Below are 27,247 nucleotides of genomic sequence, written 5' to 3'. Positions count from 1 at the left end.
TGGTTTCCAAAGACTGTTCCACCATTGATGACATCATCAAAGAGTGCCGCCGATTCGAAGAGCTGAAGAGTCGCCGGGTCGCCAAGAATTTCTTGCGTCTTCCGAACACGGCCGCTACGTCATCTTGCGAGGACCTTCAGCCGCCATGCAGTCAACCACATAACAACGAGAGTGTGGTTCGCATCGTTCGTAGAGAAATCGAGGCCGCGTCTCCGTCTTTTCTGACCCGCCCATCTGATGATCGACCAACGATCTCGTTGATCCAACAGGTCGTGAGAGAGGAGCTGGCAAACGTTGGGCTGCAGCCTGTATGTTCGTTGACGGAACCTCGGGTCAGTACCATAGCGCCTTCTCCTGCACCAGAAAGATTCCGCCGCTATCGTGATCCTGCTCAGTGGAGGACACAGGACGACAAGCCTATATGTTTTCATTGTCATGGTGTAGGACACATCTCCCGCTACTGTCGTTTCCGCACGTATCCACCTCGGTCGTTTCCTGGCTATCGACGTGACGACAACCACCGGCCCCTGCAGTACAGCGCTCGTGACGATGGACCGTACAATGGCACTCCTGCGACACCAGTCCGCCGGTCCAGCCGTTCGCCGTCCCCGCATGACCGTCGCTCCAGGTCACCTCAGCACCGCCGCTATTCGTCGCCCCACCCTGGTGGACGCCCTTCTTCGGAAAACTGAGCAATGCAGCTCCCGGAGGTGACGCTGCATTGGACTCCCGACCTGAAAACCCTCTGCTGACCTTGACTACGGACAAAAACCTGCTTGATGTAGAAGTGGATGGCCTTCCTGTTACTGCCCTTATTGACACCGGCGCACATATTTCAATTCTGAGCTCTGACCTCCGCGCACGATTAAACAAGGTCCTTACGCCGCCAGAGTCCCTATTTGTACGTGTCGCTAGTGGAGCGACCCCGGCTGTGCTCGGAATGTGCACCGCGCGTGTGAGATTCGCCGACCGCCAGACGTCCGTTCTATTCCATGTTCTCGCTCACTGTCCACATGACGTCATCCTTGGACTCGATTTTTTGTCCGACCACTCCGCTGTAATTGACTGCTCAGCCGGCGTCGTGCAACTTGACTTGCCTGCGGCCACCGAAGAGTCGAAGATGGTACAGAACAAGCTTTCGTGCGCTGAGTTTGTTCGCCTCCCACCCCAAGCCCTAACTTGTGTCACAGTTGAACCATATCCCAGTGTTCCGGATGGGGATTACGTGGTCTTTCCCTCTCCCGGTGTTTTACTGGCCCGCAACGTTTCCTCCCCGTACACCATATTAACTGTCACAGCGAACAAGACGTGCCTTCCTCTTCTGAACTTCGGACTCAGCCCTCAAATCCTACCACAAGGCATTGTTCTCGCCACTCTTTCACCGTCACACGAGTGCCAGATCTCATCAGTGTCACGTGAACTGGCCACAGTCGCCTCGCCGAACCCGCATAGCACCGACGCAGCCAACTCTACACGGCTCAACAATGTAACTAAGATGATTGCCTCAGACCTGTTGCCGTCTCAGGTCAAAGACCTCACTGATCTTCTCACGAGCTATTCGGACATATTTGACTTTGACGGTAGGCCCATAGGTCAAACATCGCAAGTCAAACATCGCATTAATACCGGTGATGCAGCTCCAATTCACAGGCGTCCCTATCGAGTGTCACCATCAGAGCGCCAAGTTATCCAACAGGAGGTGAATAAGATGCTCACAAAAGGCATCATAGAGCCCTCATCGAGTCCGTGGGCGTCCCCTGTAGTCCTAGTTAAAAAGAAGGACAATACCTGGCGTTTCTGCGTGGACTATCGGCATTTAAACAAGGTCACCAAAAGGGATGTCTACCCGCTTCCTCGTATTGATGATGCCCTGGACTGCCTTCATGGCGCAACCTATTTTTCTTCGATAGACTTACGCTCCGGTTACTGGCAGATCGCCGTGGACGACCTCGACCGGGAGAAGACCGCCTTTGTAACGCCTGACGGTCTCTACCAATTCAAGGTAATGCCGTTTGGCTTGTGCAATGCGCCGGCAACGTTCGAGCGGATGATGGACACGCTTTTGCGCAGCTTTAAATGGTCTATCTGCCTGTGTTATCTGGACGACGTGATTGTGTTTGCCCCAACCTTTAAGTCTCACCTCGAGCGCCTTTCCTCAATTCTTTCAGTATTTCGAGAGGCTGGGCTCCAACTTAATTCTTCGAAATGCCATTTTGGGCATCGCCAAGTTACTATTCTAGGGCATCTCGTTGACTCCTCCGGCATCCGCCCCGATCCCGACAAAGTCCGAGCTGTCCTGGATTTTCCTGTACCGACTTGTGTCAAGGACGTTCGAAGTTTTGTGGGCCTATGCTCATATTTCCGACGATTTGTCAAAAACTTCGCAGAGGTCGCACGCCCCCTCACTGATCTTTTGAAGAAAGATGTACCATTTGAGTGGGGTCCTGATCAAGGCACGGCCTTTTCCCAGCTCATAACACTTCTGACCACGCCACCGATTCTCGCCCACTTCGACCCGTCTGCTCCAACCGAGGTCCGCACTGATGCTAGTGGCTACGGTATTGGCGCGGTTTTAGCCCAGCGTCAATCCGGTCACGATCGAGTTCTTGTGTATGCCAGCCGGCTCCTTTCTCCTGCCGAACGCAATTACTCTATTACGGAACGCGAGTGCCTGGCGCTTGTATGGGCAGTTGGTAAATTCCGCCCCTATTTATATGGCCGGCCTTTCACAGTTACCACTGACCATCACGCTCTATGCTGGCTTTCAGCCCTCAAAGATCCAACGGGGCGCCTTGCTCGTTGGGCTCTGCGCCTCCAGGAATTCACATACACAGTGGTTTACAAGTCTGGCCGTTTACACCAAGACGCCGACTGCCTCTCTCGGTACCCCGTTGACGCTCCAGATCTAGTAACCGACGACGCGTCCATCTGTATTTCATCGCTCTCTGCTTTCGGCAACATGGGATGTGAGCAACGGCGTGACGCGTCCCTACGCGAGCTAATCGACCGCCTGAACACAGGCTGTACAGACAGTTCGCTTCGCATGTTCGTTGTCATAGACGGCATTTTATACCGCCGCAACATGCACCATGTGGGAAACGAACTACTACTCGTAATACCCACTCATTTGCACTCGACCGTACTTCAGCAACTACATGATGTACCAACGGCTGGCCACCTTGGTGTTGCCAGAACGTACGACCGTGTCCGCCGACGCTTTTTCTGGCCCGGCCTCTACCGTTCTGTACAACGTTATGTTAGGTCTTGTGAGTCGTGCCAACGCCGCAAAAGGCCAGCGGTACACCCCGCCGGGCTCCTTCAACCGATCGACGTACCTGCCGAGCCTTTCTATCGTGTCGGCCTCGACCTGCTGGGCCCTTTCCCTCTTTCTACCGACGGTAACAGGTGGGTCGCCGTCGCCATAGATTACTCGACCCGTTTCGCAATTACGAGACCTCTTCCAAGCAGCTGCGCTACAGATGTCGCCGACTTTTTGATTCAAGACGTCATCTTACATCATGGTGCTCCTCGTCAACTGGTCACCGATCGCGGTCGCTACTTTTTATCTAAGGTAATTGACGATCTACTTCGTTCTTGTGCAACCAAGCACAAGCTTACGACGGCCTACCATCCTCAAACAAACGGCCTCACAGAACGTCTGAATCGCACACTCACTGACATGCTCGCCATGTACGTGTCGACGGATCATCGTGACTGGGACATTGCGCTACCCTTTGTCACTTTCGCTTACAATAGCTCACGCCACGACACTGCTGGATATTCTCCCTTTTACCTTTTGTATGGAAGAGACCCGACATTGCCGTTCGACACGCTTGTACCCAACCCTGCCGACCTGTCCACAGCATATGCTCGCCGCGCTATTAGCACCGCGGAGAAAGCCCGTCAGATTGCCCACCAGCGCCTTTCGGACTCGCAGCTCCGTCAGAAACGTAGCTATGACAGCCACCATCGGGACGTCCACTTTAGTCCAGGTGACCTCGTTCTTCTGTGGACTCCGTCGCGACATGTTGGTCTGGCTGAAAAGCTTCTACCCAAGTATTCCGGACCTTATCGTGTGCTACGGCAGGTAACTGATGTTACCTATGAAATAGCACCTCTAAACCCTTCGATACCTTCCACATCTTCCGACATCGTCCACGTCGCTCGCCTCAAGCCGTACATCTCGTCCAACACCTGCTAACAAGCGCCGGGTCGGCGCTTTTCGCCGCCGGAGGTCGATGTTGCGGGTTCGCGGCTATGCAGCTATGCGGGCGGTGCGAAGAAGAAGACGACGACGTTTTTTGGGCTGTTCGAAAATACACAACGGCTGCCATCTTGACTGCTGGAGTACTTTTCTACTCTAAAGTAGTAAATACATTCGCAACAATATCAACTAAATAACGGTGCAAACAGACATAGGTAATTTTTATTCGCGAGCATTAAGAAAAAAAACAGTGCATCTCCAAGAAGTTCATGACGATGAGTGGGCGAAGCTATTGGTCCTAAAACCCATAATCACTACATTGAAGTCGTCGACTAGTTTAAAGGATGAACAAATGGATGGAAAGATGCATGGACGGACCGACAGGTGGACATATGCACGGATGGTATGACTCCTGGTCGGACGGCCATACAAATGGACGGACGGAAAGATGCAGATGTTCAGTTTCGGTTTGTGTTTTGTATGGAGCATGATGGATGCCAACTATACTCTATTTCAGAAGTTCCCTTCAGCACTGGGGAGGCTACAGGTTTTCAGTCAATATGAAGGGCACTTGGCCCCTCCACATGTATTCTATCGTGCCGTGTCGCCTGCTCACCGTATTCACGGTGTCTGCTCAACAAATTGTAGTTAATCTGGCCAGCTTATTAACCTATGCAGTGAAGCTATTAAACAAGCAACTACACTGGGAACTTGAAGAAGCATGAATTTCTTGATCTGATGAAGATCGGTAAAATGTCATGCCAGCAGATACCTTCACTTTGTGGCTGTTTCTCTGCGATGCTGTTTGTGGCTCTCGTATGCATGTTTCTCCGTCGACGCATTCCTTCGTGTATCCCACTGCAACGCTCTTTTTCTCTCTTTTTGTTTCCACCGAAGGAGGATCTGACGCGCAAGGAAAGCTGTGTGAGGTGGGATGTCCGATATTCGGAGATCAGTGTTCTTGGTCCGACGACGCAGTCCGAACACTGCCTCGGTGTGTTAGGCTTAGCCGGTGCGGCTAAGCAAGCTGCATATCTTGCTAATATTGACAAAACCTACCTGCTGCTTCAATCCTAGAATAAGATGAAGCAAATCGATGGCTGATTTCACCATTTGTTTGCTGCTGTCTCCACAGTAGGCGTGTAGTAAGAGCAAGTCCGAATAGAAGTGGACAGTCACTTCTGCATGGGGGCTGCCTTGTTGATTTGCATACACAGTTATCAATGGTGACTGACACAAATAATTAAATACAAAGAAGAATAAACATCATGTATTGATGTGGCGTAAAATACACTGAATATATGCCAATTCTAGCCAACCCTATCAATTTTAAGGCTCTTGAATGTATGACTACGTTTCGCTGAGCAAGCGTGTGGCTTTCTTACACCCCGTAGCTTTGGTAGTGCTGAACCAAAGTGGTGAAACAGAGTTTAGGTCGGCTTTAAGGAGGTTCGTCTCTAAGAGATGACATCGGCAACGTCAATCCAACAAGCGCGTAGAATAAATACCATGGTTTCAGCAGGAATCGAACCCCAGCAATCTGTGTGGCAAACAAGTATTCTACCACAGAGCCGCGCTAGGTCTTGGAACTGCTTTTCAAGTAGTCCATAATATTCAAGAAATGTCATTTGTGGTTGCAGTGCTGGATATCCAATTTTATAAACAGTGCAGATGTACTTTACCATACAGCCCCCACGCCAGGTTAACGATATTTGTAGTGAAGCGTCATCTACTAAAGCTCGTTTATCTAGGAGTGTCCGGGGCCACTATCCCTGCTTGCCCAAGCTCTCTTTATCAGCTTACCGCTTCTGGTGTTGCCAATACCTCTGTTGCTGTTAGTATCGTTACACAACAGTAAGCATGTGACAGCTTAACATATGTATATGCGTACAACATTTGTACATATTGTTACGGGGAAGATTTGTTCACGGACAGCGGGTCTTGCTAACGGCTGAAAGAGCGCACAGTCATGCAGGCCAACAGGGAAAACTCGAGAGTCCAACCCACAACAACCATGTTGTCATCTTCCTCCTTTTGGGTGCCATTTAGCTGTGCAGAGCGACAGTTCTATACACCTGTCATCACCCCGGCCAGTAAGACACCATCTTAGTGCCTGTTAAATGAACGAGTTCGCGTTGTAGGGCTTGAGACAAGAAACGTGGACTACTTTTGTTCTGGGTGCAGCAGCCGATAAGTTTATGATAGCGGCGATCTCGTAGGTCACAGGTGTGACCTGACAAAGGACTCGGTAGGGCCCAGCGTATCGCGATAGTAGTTTCTCGCTGAGGCCAACACGTCGAGATGAGAGCCGCAGGAGAACAAGAGATCCCGCAGAAAAAAAGCCGTCCCTATGTCGACGGTCGTAAAGAGACTTTTGTGCTGTCTGCGATGACGATAACCGAGCGCGGGCTACCGTGCGTGCCGTGAGGGCACGTGTGATCACATCCTGAGCGTACGAAGGGGAGGATGAGCCGTCTGATGAAAGCAGTGTGTCGAAGGGCAGTAAGGGATGACGTCCGAAAAGTAGATAAAAAGGGAAGTAGCCCGCTGTGTCCTGAGGCGACGAGTTATAGGTGAAGGTGACAAACGGCAGAGCTATGTCCCAATCAGTGTGGTCAATAGATACATACATGGAAAGCATGTCTGTCAATGTGCGGTTTAGTCGCTCCGTAAAGCCGTTAGTCTGAGGGTGCTAAGATGTGGTGAAATTGTGATGGGTAGCACAAGATCGGAGTAGATCATCAACCACAAGAGATAAAAAGTAGCGACCACGGTCTGTGAGCAGGTGAGACGGAGCACCATGCTGCAAAATAATGTCGTAGAGCAGGAAGTCGGCAACCTCAGTTGCGCAGCTGGTTGGTAGCGCTCGAGTGATTGCATACCGAGTGGCATAATCTGTGGCCACTGCAATCCACTTATTTCCAGTTGTAGAAGTAGGAGAAGGACCTAGGAAGTCCAACCCCACTCGATAAAACGGCTCGGCTGGAACTTCAATAGGTTGAACAAGACCGGCAGGGGGAGTTGTAAGCTTCTTTCGGCGCTGGCAGAGGTCGCAAGATGTGACGTAACGGCGAACGGAGTGGTAGAGACCCTTCCAAAATACTCGCCGTCAAACTCGGCCGTAAGTTCTGGAGACTCCTAGATGTCCAGAAGTTGGAGCGTCATGGAATTGTCACAGAACATCCTTTCGCAGGTGATGTGGTACGACGAGTAAAAGTTCTGCGTCGTCGGGGTGTAAGTTGCGGTGGTAAAAAATGTTGTCTTGAAGCAGGAATCTGCTAAGGGAATGGTCAGTATGATGCGATTGAAGGCGGTCAATGATGGTGAGCAGCGATGAATCTCGGCGCTGTTCGTCGGCCACGTTCAGAAAGTCAGTAATGGCTAAAATGCAGGCATTGGATTCCAAATCAGTGGAGTTAGGTGGATCAACGGCGTGCCAGGATAAGCAGTCAGCATCGCTGGGCAGCTTTCCAGATTTGTACACAACTGAGAATGTGTACTCCTGTAGTCGAAGTGCCCATCGGCCGAGTCTTCCTGTAGGGTCCTTAAGCGTCGACAGCCAGCAAAGCACATGATGGTTCATGATGACTGCGAACGGACGTCCGTATAAGTACGAACGGAATTTCGCAATGGCCCAAACGAGGGCTAAGCATTCCCGCTCTGTGATGGAATAATTTTGTTCCGCTTGCGACAAAAGGCGGCTAGCGTAGGCTATCACACGGTTGGTGCCATTCTGTATCTGAGCGAGTATAGCACCAATGCCATGGCCGCTTGCATCGGTGTGAAGCTCTGTTCGAACCACTGAATCAAAATGAGCCAACACAGGTGGTGATGTGAGGGCGGTAATCAACGACGCGAAGGAATGTTTTTGGTCCTTCCCTCAAGAAAAGGCCACATTCTTTTTGAGGAGATCTGTGAGGGGCCTAGCAATATCCCCGAAGTTGAAGACAAAGCGGCGGGAGTATGAGCAGAGCCCAATAAAACTGCGAACTTCTTGTGTGGAACGCGGAACCGGGAATTATTGAACTGCACGGACTTTGTCAGGGTCAGTTTGAACACCAGTGGCCGAGTAGTTTAATCTACCCGCGTCCAATTGAGCATTTCGACGAATTCAGTTGGAGACCAGCGCAATGAAAAACGTCAAGAATTGCCGAGAGACGAAACAGGTGGCTTTCAAAGGAGGGTGAGAAAACGATTACATCGTCCAGATAGCAAAGGCAGGTCGGTCATTTGAAACCGCGGAGAAGAGAGTCCATCATACATTCAAAAGTAGCCGGGGCATGGCAGAACCCAAAAGGCATGACCTTGAATTGGTAAAGGCCGTCGGGTGTGATGAATGCTGTCTTCTCGCGGTCGCGGTCGTCGACCGAAATTCGCCACTCCAGATCCAAGGTCAAGGAACGAGAAATAGTTGGCATCGTGTAGGCAGTCGAGTGCATCATCGATTCGGGGTAGAAGTTAAACGTCCTTCTTGGTGATCTAATTCAGGTGGCGATAGTCGACGCAAGAGCGCCAGATGTTGTCCTTCTTTTTAACTAAGACCACAGGGGATTCCCAAGGACTTGATGAAGGCTCAATGACGTCTTTGCTCAGCACTTTCTCGACCTCCGTCTGTATAACTTGGTGCTCAGCATATGAGAAGCGATAAGGGCATTTCTTGAGTGGACTGGCGTCGCCGGTGTCAATGCGGTGGGTTACGGCACTTGTGCAGCCCAGGGGACTGTCGTCGATGTCAAAGATATCCAGGTAAGAAAATAGAACACCCCGGAGCGCTGCAACTTGGAAGGTAAGAGGTCGCCGTATATCATTTTGTTGAGAACTGCCTTATATTGCGAAGTAATGAGAGGTTTCGCGACGGTCTTAGTGTCAGGGGTAAAAGAACAAATCGAACAATCATCAAAGGTGGAAAGATCGGCTAATGTGATGGCTTGGGGAAGAGCTTGGGTCAACGTAAAGAAGTTCAGAACTGGAAGTAGCGCCGTGTTGTTAGCAACTACCACTATAGCATGTGGTAGTGTGATGTGGTGCGTAAGGGTCAAATCAATGAGGGGAGCCACCAGAAAGTCTCCATCAGGAACGGACGGAAAGGGCGACACAGGAATGTACATAGCAGCCTGGGGCGGTAGCCATAGAGACTACACGAATCGTAGCCGAATGCGACTTGGAGGAGTGAAATCGGTGCACAAAGGCAATTCGAGTCTTAAGATACCGGTAGAACAATCGATGTGGGTGGCTAAGAAATCAATTCCAAGGATGACGTCGTGTGGGCAAGCATCGAGGACTGCGAAAAAAACGGAAGTGTGGTGGCCGGCAACAGTAACGCGGGCAGTACACATGCCAAGCACCGATGTTCGACTTCCGTTGGCCACTCGAACAGTATCTCTTTTGCCATCTCTTTCTCTTTTTTTGCCACCTCTAGTCCTTAGTTTTACTAACATGGGCTGAGGGGTAAGTGTGACGGGGAGCGCGGAGGGCTGCACGATTTCACAATGAAAGATGGCGGCCACACCAGATATCACCACCTGCGCCATAGGTGCTTGGGGTGGCATTTGCCTGCTTTGCACATAGCCGCTAGACTTTCTCTCATTTTAGACAATCGCTTACACACTGCACCCACGGTTTTTAAGGTGCTACATGTTTAATTCGCTAAGAAGAATATGTTGCAAATTTCGAGTGGCATTAAGTCATTGAAAAAAAAAAAGAAATAGCACAAAATGCTTTAAATTCCGACAGAACTGGCGTGCCGCATGAACCAATTCAGCCTTTGTCCTGTGTCATTAAAATCACCTTGCATTCTTTTAATGCTGCTTTTACATACTTCAGCTGAGCGAAACCACTGGTTCGCATGCATAGATAAACTGCCTTTAGAGTGTTGTCTCTCTTGGTGAAATGTAAACAGTTAGCTGTTGTTCAAAGTGAGTATACATGGCTGGAATGTCCTGCATGTCCTGCTTTTTTTTTTCTGTCTCCCTCCTCTACCTCCCCCCCCCCCCCCCTCCAATTCATTTTTTCGTACTTTTAAGGGGTTGGATTCCCTTCAGTGTAAAATATTCAAATCATTTGTCTCGCCCCTTTTTGTTGAGAAACTTGGATGGGAGAAGGGAATGTTGTATCTGGAGGTTATTTTATACATTGGACACTTTTTTTTATTTTAGCAATCGTTCTCTCTACACTAGGACAAATGACATTTGTGAACTTGAGCCTTAGATGCAAAATAAATACTTTTAAGAAAAATATGGTACTACTTCTTTATTTATGGAACATTTGTGATCACATACTCCTGACACACATACTTCTCTATATGTTACTTTAAAAAGTCAAATTACGTGCACCTTCTCAACTTCAAGAGTTTCTGGCTCTTCCTTTGGACATTTGTATCTTTGTTTAAAGATATTGCTAAGTGCATACACGTGAGCAGGAAAAGCTGGACTACTTTTGCAGTCAGTTCTTTGCTGTGAATTTCGCATCCAGCTCTATTCAGCTTGATTTTTGCAAAGAACTTATGAAATCTCGTATACTGAAGGAGTGCAATTTTTCACCAGAAAAAAAAAAGTAAATGCATCCTCCAAAGTTTTCACCAGTGCGGCCAGATTTTCACAAGGATACAGTAAGCCTCCCCTGTCAAATACCTTCACTAACTCACTGTTTGGTGTGACAGTGGCTCCGAGTTTCATGGTGGCAAGATCATGAATGCACTCATTACAGGAGCTTTTTCTTGTTCAACTTTTTAGCAACATAATCAGTAAGTAAATAATTGAGACAGCTGTCACTTTTCTGAACGACATAGCTACTGTGATCACCACTTGAAGACTGCAGTGCAGACCTAACGCCGTAAACATCTCCAACTTCCAAGATGTCTTCTATGATGTCTCGTATGCCAAAAATGGAATCACTTGAGGCTGGCGCCGAAGTGTTACAAAGAGCTTTTACAAACTCTGCGAGGGAGTTCCCACTCTTGGGTTCTCTTGCAAGATTATATAAAGATAAGCAAAATACAGTCACCAGGAACTGTGCCAGATTCACATGGTCATTACTAGCACATTATTGCCGAATGATCCTGCAAGCATTTTCCTGTTTGTCCTGGCTCAGTCGGGTGACTAACATGGCCTGTGTTCTGCGAACCAGCACAAGGTCGGTTTGCTGAACATGCCGGACAGGTCAGAACACAGCCCAGAACACCTGGCCAGACAAACAACAATGGCAGAGGCGAAGCATCTGAACGAGGCAACGGCACAGCAGAGAGAGAATGAACGAGCCCAAGCATGCGTGGCAAGCGCATCTTAGTACACTAGCGCCCCTGGCGGCGGCCAGGATTTTCACTGTATTTGCGCGCCCCTATACCACGGCGAGAAAGCAGCGCCCGTCATGCTACCCCCCCTAGGCACCATAGTTTTACGAATCCCAAATCTCAAGTTTGCAAGCTTGGCTAATCTACATTTCAATCTTCAGAGTCTGTCAAAGGATTCGACAGACATGGGCAATGTCAATGTGCACTTTATGATTGTTTGCTGCGTGGGCTCGTTCAAAATACTACTTCTATTGAAATAGTAGTGTTCATATTCACTCTGCAGGATTTAGTGGATGTAGAATGGTTTGTGCATTTTTTTAGATACTTCATTTTCATACTGCTCCAAATGTGGTCTTTCGTGATAAAAAATGAGTGTTTATTTCCCTGTGGCTTGCTCCTAATTTGGATTTTTTTTCTTCAAAAATAACATTTTGCTGCTGCAAAATTGCTCCAAATTCTATTTCGGCTGTCGCACTTCTGGACATGCCACCACTTCATTATCATCGTCATAATCATCTGGACAGAACCTTTAAGAAGCTGGCGTAGCTTTTCAACCAAAATGTAGCAACCTGATGTATGCTGCAAGAGAACGCGGCTGCTTTCTTTCTATCCGGGTGCCCTTTCGTCCATGGCAACATTTTCTATGCATCGTGTCAGAAACTCTTCATGCAGTTCCACTTTAATGCGCACTTCTTTGCGCGCACTTCTTTCTTTAAGTGCAGCTTTGCCGCACATAACCCTGTGCCATGATGCATGCTCCTTCTTTCCCTTCTCCTGCAAGCACGGTATGTATCTGGGAGCCAAACAACTTTAAAACAAACAGGGCTGGTGTATTCATTATGTAAATTAACGTGGTTTTGAGGTAAGCTTTTTTGGGGGGGAAGGGGTGAACCCACATTGTGGGGGCACTGGTTTCAGTATGATACACGCTAGTTCTGTATGCGGCGGCGTCCGCGGCTCAAATATGCTCTACTGTGGTTTATATAGTTTAGTCTTGACTGTGTGCAGAGGGATGCCTGCTCTTAGCTATGCACTTGGCGATTTCTCAGTGTACCAGAATTTTTCTGAGAGGAAGCTGTGCAGATTCATTCAATTCAGCGCAGGTTTTGAATATAGTCTTTGGAATTTCTTCCTTTGCTGACCCCAGTTTTTATGGTCACTTTGTCACTAAAGGAGCCTATGGCATTGTGAATTGTCGGCGCAAAAATTTTTTAGAATCCATCCTGTACAAGTGGAGTTGCAAAGATTTGTAACGAGAGGTTTCACGAGGCAGGAAATAAGTCACGCCCGTCTCGTGACCTTGAGCACTGTTTTTTTTTTCTTCTTACTCCCGACCTCGTGACCTTGAGTGCTGTTTCTTTTTTTTTTCTTCCTCCCCCCCCCCCAACTCACCTGCACAACTTTACAAAGGAAGTCGTGGCTTCCCGCTGCAACCCCAGTAATGACCAAGTGCGCCGTGCTCAAATCAGCCAATGGCTGATACTTGGCCTGTGGTGCAGTGATTTTTGAGCTTGTAGTGTCATTTATCAATAGAAGAGAAACTGATAATTAGCTGTCTCTTACAATTAATCGAAAATTCTAAGCCATGTGCTTCACTATAAACAATTACTTGGTGTGTTCTCGGGAGCCTCGAGTACCATTCAACAGTGTTTTCTGGCCATGCTCAAAAAGTGTTTCAGAGTCTCTTTGAAGTCACAATTGGGAAGAAAGGAAGCAAGGCCATGTGAAGTATAGATCAATAAAGTTAATGTAAGTGTTCCAGTGATAGTTAATGTCTACACAGGCATAATCATGTGATAAAACAGAGGGGAACTGTCCTACAGGAGTTCAAAAATATTTCACTGTCCTGAGTGTTGGAATGCGATATAACACTAAATTTATTTATGTTGCTTGTTGCTGAAAAAGCCAAGTAACAATAAGTTATAGTGCTGGAGACCGTAGCACATTTTTACATCCTATTGTACACTTTCTTTCTGCCTCTGTTCAACAAAACATTAGGAGCTTGCATATGCGAGCACTCTGGGGGGCCCAGTAGTCTAGTACTAGAACTCTAATAGATACTTAAGCAAGCATCCCCGTGCAGGAGTCGTGAAATATGTGGCAGTTATCAAGCAGAACGCCACCTCCCCTCCCATCATTTTTTTTTCTCAACCTGCTCATCGCTGCAGAATCGCACAGCAGTGGCCCTTAGGAACCCAAGTTTTTAGAGTTTTCAGAAATGGACATGATTTCTTACTACTGTTACAGTGCGGTGCCTCGAGTTTACATTATAAGGTGTCACAAATTTTTAGAACATTTTGAAGTTTCCCCCTATTATAACACAGCTTTCACACAAGGATTTTTTTCAGTTCAGTATAAACTGTGAATGCGTGCATAATATATGAAGGGTTTCATTAGACGCACAAGTGCACATTCTTCTGAAAGGATCTTCTGCTGCCACCTTGAATTTTTGTCCACAACCGACCTAAGACCAAAACCTCCAAATTTTGTCGGATTACTTTACTTATTGAGCACGAGGACACACCGGGGCGCCGATGCAGAGTCATCCCTGTGATGTGCATGGTTGGATTGCTCTGCCACCCTCTCGCGTGCAGCTCGCAGCTGCTTTCGAGTCTTCTTTTATTATGGTGTCATCCCCCATAATCATATCATGGTTTCGGGACATAAAACCTCAAGGATTATTATTATGCTATAAATTATTACTATTATTACTGCTCAGTGAATGTACATCATTTCTCTATGCAATGCTCTAGCCTGGAGGGTGCAATAAGTGAATCAACAAATGATTCAGGGAGGAGAGCAAGATGCCCCCACGGCCCCCTCCGCCTCCGCCTCAGCCACAGCGGCCAGAAGCTGGTCAAATCCTTCTGCTGGTCAAGCAAGACGGTAGTGCAGCCAGTGGGGGACGGCTCCTGCTGCCAAGGCCATTGCCTCAACCTCCTCCTCCTCCTCAGCAGGTACTGGCTTGGCCCATGTTAAGTATCTGCGTGAGTTTCGTGCAGGCTTCCTATTGGCCCAAGAGATCACAATTTCCAGAACGAACATGGAACTGAGCGTTGCCACTAACAACTGCTTTATTTGCAGAAATACTCGTACATATGTATCTATATATCGACCAGTCAATCAAATGAAGCCTTTATTTTGCATGATTATGGTCACATAAGCTATCAAACTAGTTTTTTTTTTTTTTTATGTAGGGAAGTCTGCCCTTGAGTATACTTTTTATTCAAAAATACATATGCAAATTTAATGCAGCCACCAGTGTAACGTACTTTGAAGGCCGGTACGCATTCCGTGCACCATTCTCTAACATGTGGGACTCGCTCGTATACAAGTTCAGGCTTGATGAATTCCTGTTTTGTAAGTTCTGTTCATTTCTTTCTCATGGTGGGGATGTGCTGGTCAATTCGGTGCATCAGTGTGGTCAAAAGCAAATATTACGCCTCACCCCTTTTACGTATAATTGAAAGCCCTCTGCCAAAATGGACTGTGGACATCGTTAGGTGGACAGATCGAAAATAGCTCTGTGGGAAATTGTATCTTTCTCTCTCCAGCGGCCTGAAGAGTATTGCCTCACCTCAACCATCCAGCGTCCTCCAACCTTATAGGGCAATGACCTAACTGACTGGATAGCATAATCCTGGAATATTAGACCTATTACACTGTGTATAAATAAATAAATATAAATAAGAAAGTTATATCGGTGGGAAAACGCATGTTTAGCGAATGTGTTTTACGCCGGCTTCACTGACATGGCCTTGTGAAATATATACTAACAGATTGTAGAGGAGACATACCGCAAAATTCTGAGCAAGTGCCCCCACATATACTAGAGTTGCTGTATATGCTCCCCATGGGAGCAGAGTTGCGCATAGGTCCGCCATTATGTTCCACGGCTGTGCAGTGAAGCCACTTGTCGCACGCGCAGGAGAAAAATATAGTGCGATGTTCCGATGCGGGCAACGTGCTGCAGACTTATTCACACGCACTGAGCAATATTGCACTGTTGCAATGAGGAGCTTAATGATTATAGCTAGCGAAAATGCTTGAGGCCCATGTGCTCAGATTTAGGTGCACGTTAAAGAACCCCAGGTGGTCAAAATTTCTGGAGCCCTCCACTACGACGTCTCTCATAATGATATGCTAGTTTAGGACATTAAACTCAACAATTACTTATATCAGGTGAAAATGATTAAAAAGGTAACTCATTTGTAATAACACTGCTGCACTGTTTTTACACACGTACGATGCACAATGTTTCTGCAAAAACAATTTGTGATGGCCTAGTTCACTTTGACCCTGCTAGATGGCCCCATCTATCCAGTCTGTGGGGGCTCACACTTTTGTGACTTCGATGTTCTGGCCATTCTAGCTTTGGTAATCCAGCTGAAACAATGAAATTGCATTGGTGCTTGTATCTCGGCTTATTTTGACTCAATGTATGGAGTCTTCGCATTGCGGATATTGCCAGTACCAACGAACGAAGGGGGATTTTCGAGGTAGAGCCGCAAACGCAAAGCCTATCTAGTGGGTAGCTCACACTACGTAAATGTTTGCATTCTGTAAAGACCCGCTGATGTGCAGATTTTGTTCGTTAACACCGCAACATATAGAAGTATTCGCACAAACTAAAAGCTCTTAATGCCGGTCACAATGAGACTGAATACGGCGTGGGCAAAGAACGCGCAGGTGCCGTGCCATCGAGCATATAAAGTTGGCTACGCCCCATGAAACTGAACATTTCACGTCACTTTGCATCACGTGACAGCGCTCGCTAAATAGCGGGCGCAAGGAAAAGGTATGCGCAACTCTGCTACCTTAAGATAGCATATACAGTAACTCTAACCTATACAAGCGCCCCCTTCACCCCCCTCCCAACTCCACCGGCAATTTCAAATATTCACGCAGTTTCCAGAAAGTGCACCTCCTCTCTACCACTGCTCTGTGACAATCCAATCCAGTACTGCATTGCACTGCAGCCCAATTGCTTTGTGCCATTTGTTGCATTGTGTGAGAGAGGTCAGCTATGCTTATGCATTGGTGGTGGTTCGGGCCCTCAGACACGGAGAACCAAGGCTAGGACAACAAACATTCATCAACTTTAAACAACGATTACACTCACTATGAATGGCCAAACAATATGAGCAGCATTTATATCCTAAGCGTGACGCTCGAAAGCCTACATACACAAGTGAATGGGTGCGTACAGTGCGCACGATGATACCGTGTGAGGCTGTGCGAGCAGACGTTAAACTTCTCATTCAGGAATACGCAGGTCACATTCAATGTAGCACTGAGGCCACGGCTTCAGCTCCTGGTTGCGACAGACCCGCTTGTATGTGGCACCACGACCATGATCTCGGCGTCGGTTGCGCTGAACCCGTTTTGACATAACACTGGGGTCACAACCTTTACCACTGAAACGGGTTCAGCTGCTCGCCCAGGCTGCTCACTCATTTACTACAGGAACAGCACTGCTAAGCCCAGTCTGGAGTATTCGATCATCCTCGGGACACTCGTCCCGACTGGCCTGGCAGCACTAGCTTGGACCCTTTTGGTCCTCCAGGTCGAGCGAGCTGTTCTCTTGCTAACTAGCCACATTCTTCAGCTCACACATGCCATGTTCCTCAGTCCCGGGCACACCTTCATCGTCCTTGGTTCTTTCCCAGTTTTTGTTTGCACTTTCAGTCTCAGTTTTCGTCTATGTTTGCACCCGTCTTTTTCAGGGTGCCAACGCAGCCTCTGAAAATTCAACATCGAGCGGAATATTCTCTATTGGCATATTTCATCATTCTTTAGCTCTTTTTTTTTGCTATCTTCAAGACGTCAGAACAGTAATTCACATTACATAATTAGGGCACATACTGTCGATTGTTCCATTCGAGAACAATCAGTTGGGAATCATCCCCTACCTTGCTTTGCCATGCATTTGCCCACTAGTTTTTTCTTGCCTTGTGTGATTATTGTGTGCGATAAAATGATTTTGCTCCATTTTGTGAATTACCGATTGTGCAAGCACACTTTATTGAGATATCATCTGTAAGAATTATAATGAAGGCGAGAGCGAAACCAATAAAAGTAATGCTGTCTCGGCAGGCATCAGCAAACAGCTTGTATAAACTTATTCAAAAGAGACAGTGCGTGCACGGACAGAAGGAAGGAGGGAGGCAGGACACTGCCAGGCATTTGTGGTGTCCTGACTCTCTTCTTTTGTCTGTGTTTGCTTGTTTCCGGACCTACAATGGCACCATCGGCTAAATCTGCTGCATTAGTTCATGCAGATTCGCTTTTGAAGAAGAGCTTGTCATTTTTCACTCAAAAGGTCTGTGGACCCGGCATGGATGGTAAAAGACTGTGACGGGTAGTGACATGATGCGCCATCTGTCACTGAAAAGACGGATTTAGTCTGTCAAGCTCATTGGTTTTTTCACGTGTATCCCAGAAGGCGACATCTTTTGATGGGGAGAAATGTTTTCTGCATACATTATGATACGGAAATTAATTTTAGTTGTTTGTTTGTTTGTTTTTATTATCATAATACAAAGTTGTGGGGGATAAGGATAATTGCTATCCCATTTTTCCTCCCTTTCTGCAATGTTTTCTGTTTGTGTTCGTAAAAAAGTGGGAGGGGACCTTCTCGTTGCAGTAATCTGCCGTATTCCAAATCCTTAAACTTGGCAGGTATGCCCCAGGTGATCATCAGAACCACTGAGGCATGCCTCATAGTCGCGATGTTAGGTGGCACGATAAATTGCATGATTTTATTTTTTTTCTTTAACTCTTTGATATGGCATCTATGAGGAACTGTATATAAATACATCAAATGGAGAGTGTTATTTCAAGGCACTTGATATTGTATTGCAATAAAAAGTAATGTTGTAACACGGTAATTTATGGGTGTCTTGATAATCATTTCAAATTACTTTGTCCTAAATATCTGTTCTGAAGCCATTTATGCACTATTTTTGTGTGAATCGAATAGAATGTTAGGCTAGTGCCAATTCGTTTTTGCTTATGCCTATGATGAGCAAAGAAAACTTGTACCTTTGAGTTGGGTTATGAGCAGCAGCATGTCACAGGAATGATCGAATATGGCAGTACCTTTGTTAAAGTGATCGAATGCAACAGTACACTGCCAATTGAAGTTAATAAAGATATATTTATGATGCAGGAGGTTTCATTCATTCAAAGTTTTCTTAGCTGCTTATCGATATACAGTGTAGACAATTTACAACGTAACTGCTTTTAGGGCAGAACTTGTGGCAATGCAAATAGAACTCCATGTATATGCATCCCACTTATTGTGCAGTACCCCAAGATAAGTAACTGGTTATAGTGTGGTTGCTGGAAAATCTTTGTGACAATTACGGTATCGAGTACATGTCTGAAAGGAGGTGCGCTGGGTGCGCCGCTGGGGAGCAAGCGACAAGATCGTGATGAGGAGGAGGAGACACGGTGTGAACTAACGAAAGGTGGAAGGAAGAAAACAGAAAAAAAACATGGCACGCTGGGCAGATCGCAGAGTAGTGAGAGATAAGCCTTAGCACCGGCGCCGAAACGGCTTAGCGTGGCTCTGGCAAGCGCGGCTCAACGTGGCACGTGCAATTCTGCCCTCATGAACTGCTCTATACTTTTTCCTGTACTGAAAAGCATCGTCGTTATCGCACTTGCTTCAGATACCACATTTATTGCATTGTCCATAAATTTTAAACCTTTTATGGCTTTATGAGGCAAACTTTTACCTTTGCTGCCAGAGCGCTGTATTATGTAAGTTTCACAGATTTTCATCGTTGTTGATCTCCTGGCTGCGAACGCGATCTTCGTATCACGCTCGCTGTTCTTGGTTCAGTGCTTGGGTGCAGTCTTTTTGACACCGAATCTTCATGCCTTGGACAAACTTCCCGTGACAACATACTGAACAGCATGCTAGGTCTAATCAGCATTGGTTGCGCTTCGGTAGTGGTCGCGTGCAATCTGAGTTGCAGTTTAGTACCGAATTAACAAAACTCTTTGCGGTTTCTCCACTTGAAGGGAAGGTATACATAACGTTAATGAAAACAAGGGTGGCACATGTAGTACTCGAATGGTGGTTCGCTATTCGATTGTCTTGTCTTGAAATCGGGTGAGCACCTGTGAAATCGAATTGGTGTCTCTCAGAGCATGAGATTTCGTACAGGATTCGACTTAGTTTCTATATAATCGCATAATCGAGGTGGTCTGGGAACCAGTCGGTGAGTTTCCGTGAAGGTACTTTCTCTTCTTAGACACCCCCTTTCGTGTTTATTTCATTGCAAATGCATGTCTTCGGATGTTAAATTCTTTTTAATAATTAGAAATTTTATAGGTTGTAAGCACCACGTATCACATGCTTCGATATTAGGACACGCAAGGCTGCTCGTTCAACACGTTTCGCACAAGTGTGGCCCTTGAAAAAGGTTTTGATTATAGTGTGGTACCGCTTAAGGTGTGGATATTCGCGACTCCTGTGGCTTACGTTATAAGCCGTCTATACTGTAAATAGCAAATAAAAGTGCTGTAAAGAGTTGTGTATATGGCAGGTATGGGGGTTGATTTGAGAGCGTTTCTCGCATAGGCCACGTATGGAAAGTGTGTGAGCTCCTCCACTAGAGCTAATGCCCAGCAAGAATAGCACCAATCAGCGGGTGCTTTTTTACTCCGCAGTAACCACCTGCTAGGAAAGGGAAATGCCCAAGATGCAAAGCAAAGTTAAAGCTTGAAGGAGACAAGGAAAGTGAACAGGAATACTCGGCACTCTATGTAAGCGTGCTGTCATCTGCAAGACATGGCTGCCGGTGTAGCATCCGCAAAGCAGAAGTGCACTCATGTGTGTTGATTCAGTTGGGCACTTTACAGCAGCTGCCATCCTCCCCTGTCACATTGCAACTACGATACTCCCTTTACCCCCGTTCAGAATTCAACTTGCTAATGAAGTTTTACGAAAATAGAGTTGTGGCCGTGCTACACGACGTAGTGCAAGCTTTCGACGGCAGCCGCATAGGGCAAAAACAGCGCTGCTGCGCTTGTCAAAACATCCCATCTTTCACATATGTAGTCGAGTCGCCTTTAAGGTGAGCGGGCTGGCCCTTGGGACTTAAAAGCAACAAAAAAATTTATTTTTTATGATTGACATGTTTGGTGTCTGCAAGTATTTTTCTACATCTCTGCAAATTTTGACACACCAGGAAGTGGTACTTTTTTGTAATGTCATTCTGACCATCCAGATTTTTGGTGCTCCACAAATGCAGAACCTGCATAAAATGGGGAGCCTACTTCAAGGCTTCTTTATAACTTGCCAGAACCTGTGTTAGAAGCTCTTCTACCAATTCATGAGCGCCTTTATGAGCATTGCAAACCATGCACACCGTGACTGTTGTTTTTTGAAGAAACTGTGTGTTATTAGTTTTTACCATTTTTCCCAAAAAAGTAAATTTACGGCTCTTTAAATTTTAAGCCTCAATATCTCCGCAGCTAGGGCAGCTACAACAATAATTCTTTTTGCAATGGAAACCTGTACATGTCTAGAATCCAAGTGTGAAAGTAGACTTTAGAACACAAGCCTTTTTAATGATTACTCATCAAAACTGTAACACAATTTCAGTTGCTTTTGAAAATAAAGATTTTATTTTGCTGTAAAAATAACCAAGAAATGCCAAAAAAACAAAAAAAGTATTGCATACTGTCAACCTCTAGTCATTAGTCTATGTTGACATATCTTAACTATCAGTTTTAATTAAGCTTTTTTTCTATGGTGGCCTTAAACAATAGAGGGTTAACTTAAGTTATCCCAGGAACAAGACGAGTTACAGGAAAAGTAATTACACATTTAAAATCCGCCGAAAAAACTGCATAAGTCTATGCAGTTTGGTTAATATTACTGAAGAAATAAACAATAAAATGTCTATGATGAGTATGCCCCTACAAGTTTACAAGGCAACATACAAGTCTTTTTTATTTTTCTTCCGTGCATTCCCTTAAACTAAATTGAGAAAGGATGCTAGAAAATACAAGTGTTAGTTCTTTTCACGTAATGCTGCCACATTTTCAAGTGGAGACAAACAAGCGATATGTTCATCATTGCAAACTTACAAGATGAAATGGACGCCATGCGATGAGAACTGCATCTTCTTCGACGAAAAGACGAAGTACTCAAAGAACCTCTGACACCAAATTTTGAAACTTGAGATGCTTGTGTTGTTTGAGAGTTCTGCATGCGGGGTACCAATTATTAGTGATGACCGATTATTAGTAATGAGTGCTGTCTATAAGTTTATTTGGTTTTAAAGTAAGAGTGTCGTGCAATGCTTGTCCGAGTATTCAGGTGCAATTAATATTTTCTGTAGTTTTACATAGATATGAGGCCCCGTCCTGGCATTGCAGAGGTCATACAAGTATTATTGGTGTTAGAGAACATTTGCGGGGGGCGCACAATACTCTGACTGGCACATGGCCAGGACTATTGTTTGTCACCTCTCTCGATCTGATGTTGGGCTGCTCTCAAGGTGGTTCTGGCTGCTTACGGCAGGAATGATGATCTTTTTTCTGAGGGGGATACACTCAAAGCATCCACATGGTCTCATTCTTCACCACTTGTGGGTCCCCCTACCTGAAGACAGTGCATTCAGTTGCACAGAAGGTTGAGCGCACATAGTCTCAGGTGCCGTCCCGCTGTGGGCGCTAGTTTCTCATGCTCCGTCTAGCTGGCTATTTAGGGGCATTTTGAACTGATGCAAGATTGTTCTGAATTAACGACACTAGCATAAATTATACCATGCATTAGATAATTTACAATTCAATTTCAGCATTACTATATGCAAAGGTGCAAATCCTTGTAAAAAAGTCACTTTTCACGGTCAGAGGTCCTTTAAATAGAGTTGTGTGGTGGCAGTGTGACTCGGGTATCAGCTAAAAGAAGCACTTCAATGTTCTCATGTCATAGCTTTATGCTTAGGAATCATTGGCAGTCATTGCTAAAGATGTGCATTAGCCGTCTCTCATTCATTGCCAGCCCATCTCAAATAGTGTGGCACCTTTCCCAGCAGGTCCTCCTCCATGTGGGAGATCCGACCACCATGTTCATGGCCACTGACTGCCCAACCATGACTTCAACAGCGATGCCTACGGAAGTTGCAACACCACGTATGTTGCCTCCTTCCTTCTATTTTTTTATTCGAAACGTCATTGTGATCAGAGCTCTTTGCAGAGCCGTGAACTTTTGCATGGAATGTTCTGAGTACTTCTGGTAGTTAGCCTATGTTACCTCCTCCTGCGAGTGAAATACATAGATCTTGAGGAATTTCTGGGAAATGCAGTGTGCAGGAGCATTCAAGCACAAGAGAGCTCATTTATGCCTCAACAGTTCAGGATGACGTCATGCCACATCTTTGCAATTTTAATGAAAGGCAGTGTGTTCTGTGGCACTAAATAGTAGCAATTTGTGTCAATTTCGCCAGTGTGAGTGGTTGGCCGATCACTGGGGAGTAAACTACTCTTTTCCAATTCACTGTTTTTACCGCACCGCTAGTGCCAAGGCCGGTGCCAATTTTTTCCCTGTGTCATATGACCCTGAAATAGTATATCGTGAAATGCTGAGCAAGCAACCCAACCAAAGCAAGCACCCCTACCTTTCTCGGGGGATTTGAAATATCGTATTTACTGGCATAATAAACGCACCCCCAACTCAAGTCGCCAAATTTGGATTTTTTTCTCCACGTAATAAACGCACCACCTACATTCATCAGCTGCAGTCCTGCTAACCGACACCTAACGTCTCCTTACCCTTTGGAAGTCTTCCGTTTTTAGTATTACAGTCAAACCTCGTTATAACTAATTTGAAGGGGGAGTCGTAGTTACTTCGTTATAACCATTAGTTTGCTATAGCCTATATTCATTTCTACCGACCATTAGCCAGAAAGAGAGTATGTACTCACCAACGAATATCACAACTGCTCTTCGTGCTGAGAAAAATGGCAATAGAAGGCAAAAAATTGGCAAAACAATAAAGAACAATGCACTTTATTTCTGCCAATATGAGCACACCCGCAGACAGATCACTTTGAAGAACAATAGTCCTCAATAGACTTTTGCCAACTCTTTCTCATGCGGATGACTGCTTTGTTAGCTGCAGCAGCTATTTCTAGTCCATTCTCGTCATCGTAAGCACCAAAGAAGCAGCACAGCAGATCTGTCGCATGCAGTATTTGCGCGAGGGTCGTGTTCGCCAACATTAGGCTCCAAGGTGCTGACACATTAGTAACGGTCGTCGTGCTCGCCCGTCACCGTGGGCACGATTTCCCCATCTGACAACTCTTCGGTTGTCATCGCTGTAGTAACTATCCCAGAGTGTCCGAGCCGGACTGGGAACCAACGCAGAATGCCTTTATTTTGCAGACGAATAAGTATATATATAGGTGGCTTGCCTATGACGTAACACAAGTGGATGACGTTGAACACGTTTTGACATTGCACTTCTTATCACTTCTCCCTTTCTTTTAAAGATTGTGTCTTTGCACGAGCCTTCGTAGTCGGGTACACCTTTGTAAGACTTGAGGAGTTGGGGAACCAGCCACACCTGGAAGAGATGTTTGTGGCATTGCCGAAGGAACGGGAACAGCGTTAATGCGTGCTGGAGTGACCGGGCTTAGTAGCTGCTCCCGTGGTGACGCTTGCTGCTCCGCGTTGTCGCAGCCGGGCTGTACCGTTTCAGAAGTGTCCGCCTTTGGAGCCCCGGGTGACATTCGCGGACGAATCTAGTCTAAGTGACGCCGGGTCGGCCCTTCTGGTGTGTCGACTTTCACGAGGCGCGAACCTTCAGAGCCTCTGATGATGCCTGGGCACCACCGCCTTCCGTGTCAAAAGCTGCGCACCCACACCGGGTCTCCGGGCTGGAATCTGGAAGGCTGCGAATGACTCCGAGATAAAGATGGCACACAAGTATCCAAGCGTGAACGCACTTGATAATTAAGCAGCAGTTCTGAAGGAGACTTTCCGCACGATAGAGGCGTGCGTCGGTAGCCTAGCAATACTCGAGCTAGTTTAACTTCGAGGTCGTTTACCATCGAGTGTTTAACTAGACCGTCCTTGATAGTGCGAACTGCACATTCTGTAAGGCCATTAGATTGCGGGTGGTAAGGGGCACTGCATACCGTATTTACTCGCATAATCCTCACACTTTTTTTGCAGGAAAACCAATTCAAAGTTGGGGGGTGCGAGAATTACGCGAGAAAAACTTTCTATGAAAACGCAGAGAGCGAAAAAAAAAAAACGAGGTGGCCGGAAATCGGGATTCTCACACCAGCAACTTACAGCAAGCTTTAAGAAGTACTAATTAGAACTTACCTCAACAATAAAAGCAGAGGTTCAACACAAGACAAGATTTATTTGAGACACAAAGAGTGGAAGGAAATAGTCGAGATTAGAATACCACACGCAAAGCTTGTGGGCGTTGCGGGCGTAGCGGTAGCGTTCGTCGCTGAACAGAAGCCCTCAAAAGGTAAGCGTAGGACGTCAGTATTGGGCTGATGGCTATTTAACAGAATCGTCCGCAGTTTCCTTCTGAAGAAATAAAGTTTACCATCAATCCCAGTTTTAGGCACACGGCAGACCCAACACGTCTTGGTGGCTTTCAGCTGCTGTCACCAGTAGCAAACACAAAACTCGTAGGCTCCGAAGGGTTTACCGGCGGCCCTGTTTCCGTTGTTTAGTGCATGATCCATCACTTGCAACTTGAAGCAGCCGTGTAGCTTCAGTATCGCCTCATAACGTGCCAAGATTACCGACACAACAAACAAAGCACGCCGCAACGTGCACTGGCCACTTCGGCTTAGCTTGAATTGGATTGAATCTCTGTGCAATAGTACGCTTGATGCTTAAGAGATGGCGCCAGATGGCGCGCGCTATCATCATGGAGCTGGAACGAGCAGACGACTTTATTGCGGCAGTTTTCCGGGGTGCGATATTTACTCGGGGAAAAAAAATCGTATTTTTTTGGGCGATGTAGGGGGTGCGAGAATTATGCGAGTGCGAGGATTACGCGAGTAAATATGGTAGATCCGTTATGTTGTTATCTGTCATGAACTGGGCAAACTGCTGACTTGCAAACTGGGGCCCGTTATCAGACACTACAGTTTGCGGCAAACCAAAACGCGCGAATAATTCGCGAAGCCGTATAATTGTGACTTCGGTAGTTGCTGATCGGACTGGGAGGGCCTCGATCCACTTCGTGTGCGAATCGACGACTATGAGTAGCATGCGCCCCTCTATTGGCCCAGCGTAATCAATGTGAAGCCGTGACCACTTCATTCCTGTTTCTAGCCAACTAATAGGCTCCTGACGATGTGGCATTGCTTGAGCTTGTACACATCGCATGCATGAACGAGTGGGACTTTCGATCTCACCATCCAACCCTGGCCACCAGAACAATGTCCGAGCCAGTCTTTTCATCCCCGAAGCTCCCTGGTGTGACCGGAGTAACTCTGATAGCATGGGCTCCCGCGCCTTGCTGGGTATAACTCGATGACCCCAGTAGAGCAGACCTTTGGCGCTCGACAGTTTTAGTCTTCTGCAAAAATAAGGTTGCAGATGACTGTGACATGTTTAGAGGCGTTTCGGCCATCAATTGCGTATAAAGTTTTGGACAATACAAAGATCTTTGTCCGCACTGGTAAGCGCCTTTAAAGCATCCGCTGGAACGTATGTACTGTCAAGCTGCTCCGTGGACAGCACGTATTCTGGCAAGGTTTCGGAGTGAACAACCTCTGGTGTCGGCACTGGCAAATGGCTAAGTGCATCTGCATTGACGTTTTGTTTCCCGGCCCTGTACTCGATACGGTACCGGTATTGACTTAGGAACAGAGCCCACCTCTCTATATGCGCCGACGCCATTGGAGGCACCGGTCGTTCTTCTCGTAGCAGGCTCACAAGTGGTTGGTGGTCCGTCACCAGCACAAATTTGCGGCCCAACAGGTAGTCGCGAAAATTTGAGACTCCGAACACCAGCGCCAGAGCTTCCTTCTCGAGCTGCGAATAATTTTTTTCCGCACGCGTCAGTGTGCGTGAACGGAAACGATAGGTTTATCGACGTTGCTATTCGGTGCGAAATGCCGGTACCTAAACTCGACGATGATGCATCGCATTCCAACCACACTGGTTGGTCGGGCTGAAAATATGCCAGCACGGATGAGCTGAGAAGCGTTCGTTTCGCCTTAAGATAAGAATTTTCTTGAGTTGCACCCCACTTCCATTTATGCTCTTTTTCGAGCAGCTTATACAAGGGGGCCAAGATCGCCGACATGTTCGGTAGTAATCGGCGATAATACGACAGCAGACCTAAAAACGAGCGCAGTTCGCTTACACTAGTAGGCGGTGGTAAATCGCGTATTGCAGCGAGGTTCTTTTCCTACGGGTGCAAGCCGTCTTTGTCGATCCGGTGCCCCAAGTAGACGATTGAGTCTTTACAGAAGTGACACTTTTCTGCCTTCAGCTTGACACCGTTTTCCTGCAGACGGTGTAAGACATTCCGGAGAACAGAGTCGTTACCGTCTTGACGCTCGGCTATTAGTACATCGTCCAGATACACCTGCATGACTGGAAGGCCAGCCAGGACGGTTTCCATGTGGCGCTGAAAAATCGCGGGAGCCGAGGCAACTCCAAACGGAAGATGGTTATAGCAGAACAGGCACTTGTGCGTATTTATAAAGGCTAACTTCTTCGCTTCCTCATCCAAGGGGAGCTGGTTA

At 46.7% G+C, this 27,247-nt stretch overlaps 1 protein-coding gene across 4 annotated transcripts in view; it reads left to right on the top strand.

The window, feature by feature from the left end:
• LOC119166716 (uncharacterized) overlaps positions 1 to 27,247 on the top strand; it is a 178,329-nt gene that overhangs the window by 40,337 nt on the left and 110,745 nt on the right. For 3 of the 4 annotated variants that reach the window (XR_012888477.1, XM_037418039.2, XM_037418042.2), the window contains exons 2-3: positions 14,284 to 14,449; positions 22,550 to 22,649. Coding sequence is in view for 3 of the 4 variants with exons in the window: in XM_037418039.2 (XP_037273936.2) it covers positions 14,284 to 14,449; positions 22,550 to 22,649 (266 nt within the window). In the remaining variant the exon portion in view is untranslated. The remainder of the gene's footprint in view (positions 1 to 14,283; positions 14,450 to 22,549; positions 22,650 to 27,247) is intronic. The other variant, XM_037418040.2, reaches the window with a different exon arrangement.

The sequence above is a fragment of the Rhipicephalus microplus genome, unplaced genomic scaffold (genome assembly GCF_043290135.1).
Source record: "Rhipicephalus microplus isolate Deutch F79 unplaced genomic scaffold, USDA_Rmic scaffold_12, whole genome shotgun sequence".
NCBI classification, from domain to species: domain Eukaryota; kingdom Metazoa; phylum Arthropoda; class Arachnida; order Ixodida; family Ixodidae; genus Rhipicephalus; species Rhipicephalus microplus.
This window is presented reverse-complemented; position numbering and strand designations above follow the sequence as displayed.